Below are 13,392 nucleotides of genomic sequence, written 5' to 3'. Positions count from 1 at the left end.
TGAGCTGGGCTGTGTTGTTTGTTTTGTTTGTATAATTTAGTGTGTAAGAAACGGTATATCAGTTTAGGATCAGTAGTTTGCCTTTCCTAACTCAAGTTATGATATTTCCTAGATATAAAGGTGGTTTATGTCTCTTTTGGTGACTGCTTATTATTGGTGGTTTATGTCTCTTTTGGTGACTGCTTATTAATGACTTTTCCCCTTTACTCAGACTAGTGGTTTTCCTTGGCTTCATTTTTTAAAATGTCTCCGGTAGTTTTACAATGTCTGTGATTGTAGTCATTGATTTTTGTATTTCCCCATCATATGGTTTTAAGAAATGCTATTTAAAATTCCTACAAATTTTATGCTTACTTTCTTTAAATTCTTTAATTCTAGGTGGTATTTCGTGTAACATTGGATTTTGGTGTAACATTGGATAGAAAGTTCTAACTGCATCCTTCTATTTGTTAGCCTGTATAATTTCTCAATATACATAAATAATGCCTCTTTCTTTTTTGATGAAATTATACTTTCCATCCAACTTCACATACCTATTCAGTTCTTCCTCCACTCCACTAATTACTGTACCTCTTCAATCTTATATTTTCAACTATATTATTTAATTAAGATGTATTTTTCAAGATAAATTTTATAATCATTCCAAGCCTTGAAAGAAAAAACAGTCTGATGTCATGGTATACCATGTAAATTGGACATTTATAAAAGGTTTCTTTGAAGTAATAATTCTAAAAGTCCACTTAAAGGAGCATTAACTCTCAAAACTTAAATTACAGTGAAACTAAAACTTTAACATTTTATCTTCATCATTGAAATGTAAATATACAAAATCATGTAATAAAATGTGTTTTCATATCTTAAAAATAAAATGTCATTGGATATATAATACACACTTCTCTGAATTAGTGTGAAAATATTCTAAAATATCTTACAAATATTTTGTTTATTTTCCATATTGTTATTTTATATTCCATATCAGGATGCTAAAAATGTAGTTACTAGAACTGAAATGACTAATTAAAATATCACAATAATAGCATTTAAATTATAACTAATTTACAACTATGCTGGTTTTACGACTTGCTGTTTAGAAATATGAGAGAGGTTATAAATCATAAGGCGATGCTGAGAAGCAATACCATTACTTTTACAATAATGTGTCTCAAATGCATATTTAATTAGAAAATAAATTTCATAAATAGACCTTATAATCTTCAAATACAGTATTTTTATCTTATGAAGAAAAGTCATGGATGCATAAGATATTTCATTTTGGGGTTTCTTAATTTTCAACAGGAAAATTGTCATACTTTCCATGACTATTTTAATGCTAACATTTTTAGTTTCTACCAATGTGATTAACTGCAATCTGACTTCTGTTCTGTAAAACTATCAAATAACCACAGACCTGTAATTCCACCAGCCTCTGCTCCATGACTTCATACTCAGTCACAGTAACCTGAGGTATAGAGAGTTTTGTTTCTGATTGCTGGATCCAGGTCACGATGGTGCTCATGGTCTCCTGATAGCGTATGGGTGGCAAAGCATCGGAAACTTTATCGAAGGAAGAGCAGAAAATCAAAGAGAGTTAGAGTTAAACACTTAAACACTTAGAATGTCACTGTTTATTCCCAAGTTTTGTTAAACTCAATCATACTCCAACCAATTTGACAAAATGAAAACACCTAAAAATATAGATGAGAATCTGATTCTAATTCGAAAGATAAATCCCTACTGCATGCATTCAATTTTGACAGAAAATATACATATATTGACTCCCCACCTTAGCCTTGCAGAATTTACATCGCTAAATTCAATTTCAAATAGTAAAGAATGAAAAGACTGAGTAACTTGCCTAAGGTAACACAGGGTTTTTTTGAGAAATCTAAGTAAAGTCAACATTTGATTCTCTTCAGTTCTATATTTGGCTTCAGGGAAAACAGTACCATTATACAAAACCCTGGGTATTTTAAAGTATATCATATCACCTCTCATATAACTAAAAATTCTGTTCTTAGTGTGTTCTAAACTCTAAATATATATGTATATATAACAAACATATAGATACACATTCAAATCTTTATACATTTATAGATATATATAGAATACATACATATTTATTTTCTTTTTTTATTAGTGAAACACCATGAGGTACAGTTATAGACTTATAAATTTTTGAGCTTGGGTTTCAGTTATACAATGATCAAGTACCTATCCCTCCACCAGTGCCCATCCTCCACCACCACGGGTCCCAGCATCGCTCCCACCCTCCATCTCCCCTATCCCCCCCTCTGACTCTGTGGCAGGGCATTCCCCCTTGTTCTCTCTCTTTTCTTTTGGGTACTGTGTTTTGCAAGAGAGGCATTGAGTGGCAATCATTTTTGGTCTATAGTCTACTTTCAGCATTCTTCTCCCATCCTGGGAGGATCCTCACAACACCCTTTATTTTGTGCTCTCTTCTCTATCTGGGCTTCCTTTTCCCTACCACGTGTGGCTGGCCTCCAAGTCATGGAGCAAAATTCCTGGTACTAATTATAGATACATATTTAAATCATAGATACATATTCAAAATCCTATGAAATATGGGTTCTTAATCACAAAAACAGTTGTGAAAACAGGCTCTTTGAATAAGGCCAAATTTGTGCTATAAAGATAGTACAGTGGGTAAGGCACTTGTCTAGCACATGGCTGACCAAGGTTTGATTCACAGTACTCCTTATTCTCCCCTTAGAATGTCAGGAGTGAATCCTGGATGCAGAGCTGCAAGTAACCCCTGAGCATTGAGGTATGGCACCCAACCCAAAATGAAAAAAAAAATTGAAATAAAAAAAAAGAATTTCTACCCGTGACGTATTCAATATGCCAAACACAGTAACAACAAGTCTCACAATGGAGACGTTACTGGGCCCACTCCAGCAAATTGATGAACAATGGGAGAACAGTGCTACAGTGCTACAGTCATACGTCTAATAAGTGACTTTAAACTAGGTTCATTTGGTTTCACAGTCTAAATGACTACCAAAAAATTATATTTATATATAAGCAATATACATAAATACATATGTATTTTATCATATATGTGCATGCATAAAACAGATGAATGCATGATGCACAGATGTATGTCTAGTTAAATATTTTAAATAATATCAACATGTATGTACTATATATTTCATATAAATGATATACTGGTATTATTTATATGTATATACATTTTATGTAACAGAAGTAGCTATACTATCTTCTACTACTATCGTCAAGGAGACTAATGAAAAGATTTAAATTTTGGCAGAGAACAGAGATCATAAAAATGACATAACAAATTTTAATTAGAGAAAAAGAAATTCTAGCACTGACACATGTACTGAGTGGAAAGTAAGGATGCGATGAATGGGTATTCAAGTAAATGAAACAGAACTAAACATAGAACTACTAAACCCAAATAGAGGATAAAATATATTTTTGGAATGCAATATGGGGAGAAAAAAGAATGGACACAAAAATGCATAGCAAAAAAAAAAAGAAAGAAATTGTTTCATATAAATCATCCTGTAGAGAAAACAATGGATTGTAAGTCAGAGGTGAAGAGATAATAGATGAAAATTTTCCTAGATGAAGTCACATTACAAGATATTAAATTTTATTCATTACATCAAATGACATGATTTAAATGATATTAGATTCGCAAGATAGGACATAAGTGTTATGCCTATGCTCTAATTCCTTCAACACTACAAGAGAATATAGAAAATTATTGAGTGTGCCATTTACTGGGACTTTCAGATGTAAAACTCACATTATAGTGTGTGTTAGAAATACATGCTAAAAAAAAGAAATACATGCTGAAATAGTTTTAATATGCTCATATTTGTTTGGGAGCTTATAGGCCCAAGTTTATATTGAGAGTCTTTATTGCATCATAAAGTAAAAGTAAAAGTAAAAAGGCCCTCCCGTTGATCATCGATTTGCTCGAGCGGGCCCAGTAACGTCTCCATTGGAGACTTTGTTGTTACTGTGTTTGGCATATCGAATACGTCACGGGGAGCTTGCCAGGCTCTGCCGTGCGGGCGAGATACTCTCGGCAGCTTGCCGGGCTCTCCGACAGAGGCAAAGGAATCGAACTCGGGCCGGCCATGTTGGCTGCGTGCAAGGCAAACACCCTATCTCTGTGCTATTGCTCCGTGGCTATTGCATCATATCACTTTTAATTTTATTCTAAAAATTTTTGAATGTTAAACTTCAGGATTTTCTTTCAATACATAATGTTTTTCTTTTATCTACTAACTCCATACATCTATTTCCACAATATACAATGATTTAAAAACAAAGGTAAGTAAAGATCTCATAGAGAGTAATGAAGCAAAGAAATAGTTATGTGGAAGGATAGAGTTCTGAGAAGGCATTTATTTCAGGAGTTATTTGCTTAGTAATCTGGAGTGACAGGGATCTGTCTATGAGAACAGCCAAGAGGAAGTTTTGTATGCATTATGAACTAAAAAAAGTTAATTTTAGTTGAATCTGAACATGTACATTCTAGAACAGAGTTCTTATTTTCCTTCTGGCAGATGCTAGACAACATGCATTATAAATTTGATATTAAGTCAATTATATCCAGAAGATATGTAAGAAGGGAGAGGTAAGTATAGAAAGAGTTGGTGAAGGTTCTAGGATTATTTTTTTACTAGAGAAGATCAACAGGTTTTTATGAACCTCTAAAAAGGTAGCATTTCTGGCGCCAGAGAGATAGTACAAAGGGTTGGGTGTTTGCCTTGCTCACCACCGACCCGGGTTTGATCCCCAGCATCCCATATGGTTCCCCCAAGCACTGCCAGGAGTGATTCCTGAGTGCAGAGTTAGGAACAATCCCTGAGCTTCGCCAGGTGCGACCCAAAAAGAAAAAAAAAAGCATTTCCATCTTTTGTAGAAAGGGGCTGTGTACAACGACAACTACAACATTTGATTCTGCAATTCAATAAACCAGCTTAACAAATTTGGTTCTCATCTTGGTAAATTCCAGAAAATTACTTAACATTTTAGCATCCCAGACCTCATTTATAAAAGTAGGGATGTTGATACGATGGGTATAATTGAGGTCATTCTTATTAGTTCTTCATTTCACAAATATTTGTTGAGCACTCTGAGAAAAAGACGCAAGAAATTTAAAAAAATATATAAAAGCCAAGAATTTTCATGATTCTGAAAATCTAATTGGTGAGTCAGAAAAGGAAGAAATACATTTTAATACCTAATAGAAAGATCCGTGGAGAAAATAAAGGCATGGGGAAGAAAGCAAAGAGAGCATGAGAGAGTTCATTAAATAAAAGGAATTTAAGAAAGATAATTAGATATAAAATATTGGAGTAGAAGAGGATCTACACAAAGAAAACTGGTACTGGTTATATTTTCTCTTTTTAAGCTTCCTTTAGGTCCTTCTATTTAATGAAAAGCAAAACTTTCAGTCTTTGAACTCTTGATCTTATTCTATATAAGTGCTTTTGTGCTGTGTTCAAGTGCAGGACCTGCAGTCCTCCCACTGAGAACTAAACCAATTTTTCACACTATTATTCTAAGAGAAGAAAGAACAAAATGTAAAAGATAAGATCAAGAACTACACTGGTATTTTACACATATGGTAGCTAGCACAAGAAAATGCAAACAGTATGTCCTAGAGTACCCCAGTGAGCTTTTGATTCTTTTGCACTTACCTTCTATGCTCAGTTCATGAAAATGCAAAATGCTACCTCACAGAAAAAAAAAAAAGAAAAGCAAACCACACCAATATTGTCTTATTTTTTTCTCCTGGTAGTGTCTGACCTCCTCACTATAGCTCCTCCATTCTCTCTGGCCACTTTTCTAGACTCCTTTTACATGATTTCTCCGGTGTTTCCAGGGAAATGGACTTCTGTTACTTGAATCTAGTCATCAACCCTTGTAGCACTGTAGCACTGTCCTCCCATTGTTCATCAGTTTTCTCTAGCGGGCACCAGTAACATCTCCATTGTGAGACTTGTTGTTACTGTTTTGGGCACATCAAATATGCCACGGGGAGCTTGCCAGGCTCTGCTGTGCGGGTGGGAATACTCTTGGTAGCTTGCCGAGCTCTCTGAGAGTAATGGAGGAATCAAACCTTGATCAGCCACGTGCAAAGCAAATGCTCTACTCACTGTGCTATTGCTCCAGCCCAGTATCAGGCTGGGCATCAACTCCTACCCATAGATTTTTAAACTCCTCTTCAACCCTTGGCTTCTGTACCAAGTGGTATGTTCTCTGTTCTCAAGGATCTTTATACTGAAGCCCCAGGCCTGGGGAATTTAAATTTAAGAGTCCCAGTCTTGCATCCCATCCAAGATCTCACTGCCAATGAGTAGTAGTTGTGCCTTCCCCCATACTGCAAGCCTAATAAGAGCAATGAGCAAGTGAGTTCAGCTTAGTGGTTTCACCCTGAAGAGCATATGTCATGGAATGAATCTTAGGGGTCAAAGAAAAACCTACAGAGGTTTCAGTGGAATGTGGAATTCAAAGAAAGTTTTTTTTCTTTAGCAGAAATATAGGTGGAAACCAAAGTTTGGAAATCCTGCAACCTCAAACAAGATGAAGAGTACAGAGGTATTCTTATCCCATTTACTAAATATTTTTAATCTCCATGCAAAGATTATACTCTGAATAAATTTAATTGACTTTATTACTCATTTCTCACTTCATATTCTCTAGAATTCTAAGGCAGATTTTCTTTAATTCTTTAATTTATTTAACTGCAATTATAGGTTTTCAAGCACATTTAATTTTCACATTAATTGAGTCTGCTAAAATTTAACCAGAATTTAAAAACAAATATATTACATAGCATATTCTAAATATGGGATATATCTATGTGTATATATATGAGAAATGCAGCAGTATATATTGAATTAATTGTGCATAGTCACCATGCTACATATCATTTATAATATAAATTTATAAGTTATAATCAAACACTGTCAAACACTGTTCCTCCCATTGTTCATCGATTTGCTCAAGCGAGCCCAGTAAGGTCTCCATTTTGAGACTTGTTACTGTGTTTGGCATATTGAATATGTCACGGGGAACTCGCCAGGCTTTGCCGTGCAGGTGAGATACTCTTGGTAGTTCCCGGGCTCTCCAAGAGTGGCGGAGGAATCGAACCCAGCTCAGCCGGGCTGGCTGCTCGCAAGGCAAATACCCTACTCCTGTGCTATCGCTCCAGCCCATTGTTATAAATATTATAACATAATATTATTATGATAGTTTCGTGACATCAATCTGAAATTATGAAACTGATGCTAGATAATTAGCTGCCAATTAATTTCAAGGACTGGAGAGAGCAATAGTCATAGAACGGGGTCCTCTGTTTGCTACTAGTCTTCTATTTCATGGCTCTCATCAATGCTAAATTGTCTGGTGACAATTTTTTTTTTGCTGACAATTCGTTATGAGAATCAGCATATATTGGTAAAGGGTGAACAAAATATATATGTTTTTATTTCCTTCTTCCTCTTCTTCCTTTCTTACCTCAATTTGACATTATACTTTTTGCAAACAATTTTCATTTCATTTCATTTCATCATCCTGTTATTCGTCAATTGCCTCGAGCAGGCCCCAGTAACGTCTCTTTTCATCCTAGCCCTGAGATTATATTCAAGGCTCTTTAGGAGAATGAGACCCATCATTGTTACTGGTATTTGGCATATTTGGTAGGCCACGGGGAGTTTGCCAGACTCTGCCCTGTGGGCAGGCTATATTTGAATTTTAAAAAAATTTTAAAAAAGCCTTGCACATAGAAGTTTGTGAATTTGTCTTAAGATTTTACTAAATAAAATCTGTGAACCATTCAATAGTTTCTGGAGCAAAGTTTCAATTTTTTTCCAGTTTCCTTCTCGAGGATATAACCCTACCTTACAATTCCAAAGAACACTGTTCTTAATTTTCTGAAATTGCCTTGAACAAATTTACAACTGTGTGGTTTATCTCATTTAAACAAAATTACTTGAGTATACCAGAGAAGGATTCCAAATTGTTTCAGATTAAAAATAAAGGTGTGGTCCAAAGTCAATGGTACCCAAGGACAAACTTGGTATGAGAGCTCTATGGACCAGTGAGATGTTTGTGGAGTGCTTCACACGGAATTCCAATTAGGAGGAGAAATAGTCCTGCTTCTTGGAAGAAATTCACTTCCTTCACAATTTGTAGAAATTGAGATTAATAATCCAACAGATAAATTTCTTTTTACTGATATAAATAAAACAATAAATGCATGTAATTTCATATTCTAGCATCTTAAAACTTCATCAGAGTTATGTTGAAATTATTTGACCAAAATAAACCTACAAAAACAACAGCCCAAGGATTTAATGTTTAACCATACGCTGGCTATAAATACATGCCATTCACTTCATATGCTTAATATTGGATCCATTTTCTTTTTTCTCTTTTTTTTTAAGGGGAGGGAGTTAAGTCACAATGGGAGAGAGAGTACAGCCAGTAAACTAATTTCATTTATGTGGCCAACCCAGATTGAATTCCCCATATGGCTCCTAGAGCCCTACCAGGAGTGATCCTTGAGCACAAAGCCAGGAGTAATGCTTGAACACACGAAAAATAAAATTTCCCCTATTATGTGATAAAGCTGGCATGACATGATCTCAGAACAATACTTTATGTAAAAGGGCACTTTGGGTGTGGGGGGTGTGTCATATCAATGCCTCCCCCAAACTGAAATAACATTTCTCAAGAAAAGATACTGAAGTGTCACATAAATGATGGGAAGAAAAAGTACATCGAATGACGCCATTCAGTGAAATTCACTAGCTCAACAAGTCCATTAAGCAACTGACATCTGGCTAGTCTGAAATGACATGTTCCAAGTATAAACAGAAACACCAAATTTTGGAGGTTTAGTGCTGGATCGATAGCACAGCGGGTGCGGTGTTTGCCTTGCACAAGACCGACCCGGGTTCAATTCCTCTGTCCCTCTTAGAGAGCCCGGCAAGCTACCTAGAATATCCCGCCTGTTTGGCAGACCTTGGCAAGGTCCCCGTTGCATATTCAACATGCCAAACACAGTAACAACAAGTCTCACAATGGGGACACCACTGGTGCCCGCTTGAGCAAATCAATGAACAATGGGAGAACAGCGCTACAGTGCTACAGTACGGACGATTCTCAAAAAAATTAGAATTTGATCTGCCATTTAACACAGCTATAGCACTCCTGGGAATATATCCCAGAGAGGCAAAAAGGTATAGTCGAAGTGACATCTGCAATTGTTTATTCATTGCAGCACTCTTTGCAATAGCCAGAATCTGGAAAAAACCTGAGTGCCCAAGAGCAGATGACTGGTTAAAGAAACTTTGGTACATTTACACAATGGAGTACTATGTAGCTGTTAGAAAATATGAAGTTATGAAATTTACATACAAGTGGTACTACATGGAAAGTATTATGTTAAGCGAAATGAGTCAGAAAGAGCGGGATAGACACAGAAAGATTGCATTCATCTGGGGAACATAAAGCAACAAAAAGGGAGATTAACACCCAGGAATGGCTGAGATTAGTACCAGGAATTTTTCTCCATGACTTTAAGGCCAGCCACACGTGCTAGGTGAAAAGGAAGCTCAGATAGAGAAGAGAGCACCAAATAAAGGGTGTTGTGAGGACCCTCCCAGGGTGGGAGAAGCATGCTAAAAGTAGTCTATAGACCAAACATGATTGCCACTCAATGCCTCTCTTGCAAAACACAGTACCCAAAAGAAGAGAGAGAGAACAAGGGGGAATACCCTGCAACAGAGGCAGGGTGGGATGGGGTGATGGGGGGTGGGGGGGATGCTGGGACCCATGGTGGTGGATGATGGGCACTGGTGGAGGGATGGGTACTTGATAATTGTATAACTGAAACCCAAGCACAAAATTTGTAAGTCTATAACTGCACCTCATGGTGTTTCACTAATAAAAAAAGAAAAAATAAAAAAATAAAGTAGTAGTCTAGAGAATAAAAAAAAATCTGGTCTTTAAAAAACTATATTGGCCCCACATTAAGCCATACTTGGATGCATGTGTTTTAAAATATAGAATTAACTTTCATGTTTTTAGTATGGCTACTAGAAATTTTTAAATGATATATATGGTCCACATGGTATTTCTATTTGTGTTTATATTTTAACCTGAAAAAGTCATCCATTTGGGGAGTGTTCATGTTAGTAGTATGTAGAGTGACAACATACTAAAGAACCGAAACTTCTGATATGAAGTTAAACCCTGCTTTAATTTTGCATCATGTACAAGTAGACAAACAGAAATCCAGGATGATTTCAACTGTGAGTGGTGGTGGTGGTGGTGCGTGCGTGTGTGTGTGTGTGTGTGTGTGTGTGTGTGAGAGAGAGAGAGAGAGAGAGACAGAGAGAGAGAGGATGAGAGAGAGAGAGATTTAGAACCAAATGTACTCACTACTTCCTTCCTATAACTAATTTTGAGAAAACACTTAAGTTGAAGATATCTCTGATTCCATAAGTAGACGCCAACTTTTCCCAAAACCCTCATCATTTGTATAATAACAAAGAGACACATAAACAGAGAGCTTTTTTTTCTGCCAGTCCTAAAGTATTATTGAATGACAAAGCATGAAACAGAGCAAATGGTCTTTGAAAACTGAACCTGAGAGAAGATGTCTAAAAAAGAAGCTGCCCACAGCAGGTGACTAAGTTACTTAGAGCAACTCCTTAAGAGAATTAGAAGAGGAAGACATTCTGAATTCCCAAAGCAGTATGTAAGTCACTTTCCCAGTTTGACATTCAAGGACCTTTATGTGATTGAAAGCCAATTAGCTTTTCAGTTCAACTTCTCATCACCATTAAAAACCTCATCCTGCAACTGAAACATATCACGTCATTCAATCCTTTGTGATTTTGCCATTCCTTTGCTTAAAGGCCTTATTGAGCAGGGCTCCATCTCCACAAAAGGCTCCTGGCAAAGTCTCAGGTAAGCAAAACATGAGTGGATAGGAACACCATCTCAGACCACCTCAGAATTTTTTTTTAAATTAAGTCCATCGAGCCAACTAAAATCTGGGTTTGCCTACACTCTAATATTCAACTTTTCAACAATTTTGGTTTCACTTAGAATGATCTAACCTAGTTTGTACAGTATTGAAACACTATGTGTTGGTTTTGCTCCATTCGCCCTTCTAACTTTATTTTGTTCTATAATTGGGTCTATTATCTCAATAATCCTATATTAAGAATGTTTAAAAAGCAGTTTTGTTTTTCTTTTGGGTCACATCTGCGCGTGGTAATGGACTACTCCTGACTTAGTGCTCAGGGGACCATGTGGTGCCAGGAATTGAACCCAGGGCTCCCACATATAAAACCTTGTGCTCCAGTCCACTGACTCATCTCGCTGGTTCTGAAATAAATTTCTAAAACATTTTTTACGGTGTTCGTTGCTGGCGCGGATGTGGCGAGAAAGGGACACTCCTTCACTGTTGGTAGGAATGCCGGCTGGTTCAGCCCTTTTGGAAAACAGTATGGACGTTCCTCAAAAAATTAGAAATTGAGCTCCCATTTGACCCAGCAATACCACTCCTGGGAATATATCCCAGAGAGGCAAAAATGTGTAGCCGAAGTGACATCTGCACTTGTTTGTTCATTGCAGCACTCTTTATAGTAGCCAGAAACTGGAAGAAACCTGAGTGCCCAAGAACAGATGACTGGTTAAAGAAACTTTGGTACATCTACACAATGGAGTACTATGTAGCTGTTAGAAAAGATGAAGTCATGAAATTTACATAAAAGTGGTACAATATGGAAAGTATCATGCTAAGCGAAATGAGTCAGAAAGAGAGGGATAGACATAGAAAGATTGAATTCATCTGGGGGATATAAAATAACAAAATATGAGATTAATATCCAAGAATAGCTGAGATCAACACCAGGAGGATTACTCCATAGCCTAGAGGCCAGCCGGGTATTCTAGGGGAGGGGACAGTTCAGATAGAGAAGGGAGCACCAAATGGAGGGTGTTTGGAGGATCCTCCCAGGAGGGGAGATGCAGGTTGAAAGTAGACTGGACTGAACATGTTTGCCACTCAAAGCCTCTTTTGCTGATCACAACACCCAAAAGGAGAGAGAGAACAAAGGGGAATGCCCTGCCACAGTGGCGGGGGGGGGATGGGGGGGAGGGATATTATCCTGGTGGTAGAAGATGGGCACTGGTGGAGGGATGGGTGTTTGAGCATGGTGTGACCGAGATCCAAGCACAAAAATTTGTAAATCTACAACTGTACCTCATGGTGTTTCACTAATAAAAAATAAAAAAAAAATTAAAAAAAAAACATTTTTTACGGTGTGTGATTACTTGGAATGTATGTGCCCAAGAATCTTATGGGTGAGTAGCAGGGGTTGCATTTCACAGTATGACATACGTAGCCAATTTAAAGAAAAATCCAACATTCTTACCACCACGGGTACCAATGAAGAAAAGGAAATGGAAAAAGAAAAGAAGAATCTATCAGATTCTTCTTAATTATTTTTCCCCGGAGTTACAAAGCATAGCAATACAAGGTTAACATTCCTAGAATCGAATAATCTTTTACTTTGAAATAAAAGTAAATTGTGTCACTTGTGTGACCCGCGATGGAGCAAGTTCAATTCAGCCTTTATTTCCCTTTTGACTCTTTCAACTTCTTAGGGTTATATAAGAAACTAACCACAGAGCTTGAAATTAGGGTTATAAAGATCACATTTTCAGATTCTTCTATTATTTCTTTCTACAGAAAGCAAATGTTAGTCCTAATAATTTTGGTGGCTGGTGGCTGGGGAATTATCTGGGGTCACTGGTAGTGGGAAGTTGACACTGGTGGTATTATTAGTGTTGGAACATTGTATGCCTCAAACTCTATCCTGGACCTTTATAAGATACTGGAGTTTCAAAACTTTTTTTTTTTGCTTTTTGGGTCACACCTGGCAATGCTCAGGGCTTACTCCTGGTTTATGCACTCAGGAATTACTCCTCGCAGTGCTCGGGGGACTGCTGGAAATCAAACCGGGTCGGCCGCATGCAAGGCAAACACCCTACCTGCTGTGCTATTGCTCCAGCTAGCCCCTGCACTTTCAAAATTTTTAAAGTAAGATAAAAAGACTATTCCAGGCCATACCTCCCTATATGATTACTCCTTCACTTAGGAGTATCTGGACTATTCTTTTTACCCTATCACCACCCCAGTCCAAAGTGATATGGTCACTTGCCTAAGGGCTACAATAGTCTCTGTCTTCCTACTTCCTCTCAGACCAAAATTCCTTTTGTTCCTCATAAACCAGCCACAGGCTAACATACTGCTTCAATCTTTCAACAATGCAAATCAGATGGTTTAATTTGCCCAATTTAAAT

General features: G+C 37.0%; 1 protein-coding gene across 1 annotated transcript in view; it reads right to left on the bottom strand.

The window, feature by feature from the left end:
• DMD (dystrophin) overlaps positions 1-13,392 on the bottom strand; it is a 2,292,284-nt gene that overhangs the window by 1,481,954 nt on the left and 796,938 nt on the right. The window contains exon 22 of the mRNA XM_056131284.1: positions 1,409-1,554. Within this exon, the coding sequence (XP_055987259.1) occupies positions 1,409-1,554 (146 nt within the window). The remainder of the gene's footprint in view (positions 1-1,408; positions 1,555-13,392) is intronic.

The sequence above is a fragment of the Sorex fumeus genome, unplaced genomic scaffold (genome assembly GCF_029834395.1).
Source record: "Sorex fumeus unplaced genomic scaffold, SorFum_2.1 ptg000086l, whole genome shotgun sequence".
Classification (NCBI taxonomy): Eukaryota; Metazoa; Chordata; class Mammalia; order Eulipotyphla; family Soricidae; genus Sorex; species Sorex fumeus.
The sequence above is the reverse complement of the archived record's forward strand: the minus strand, read 5'-3'. Positions and strand labels throughout refer to the sequence as shown.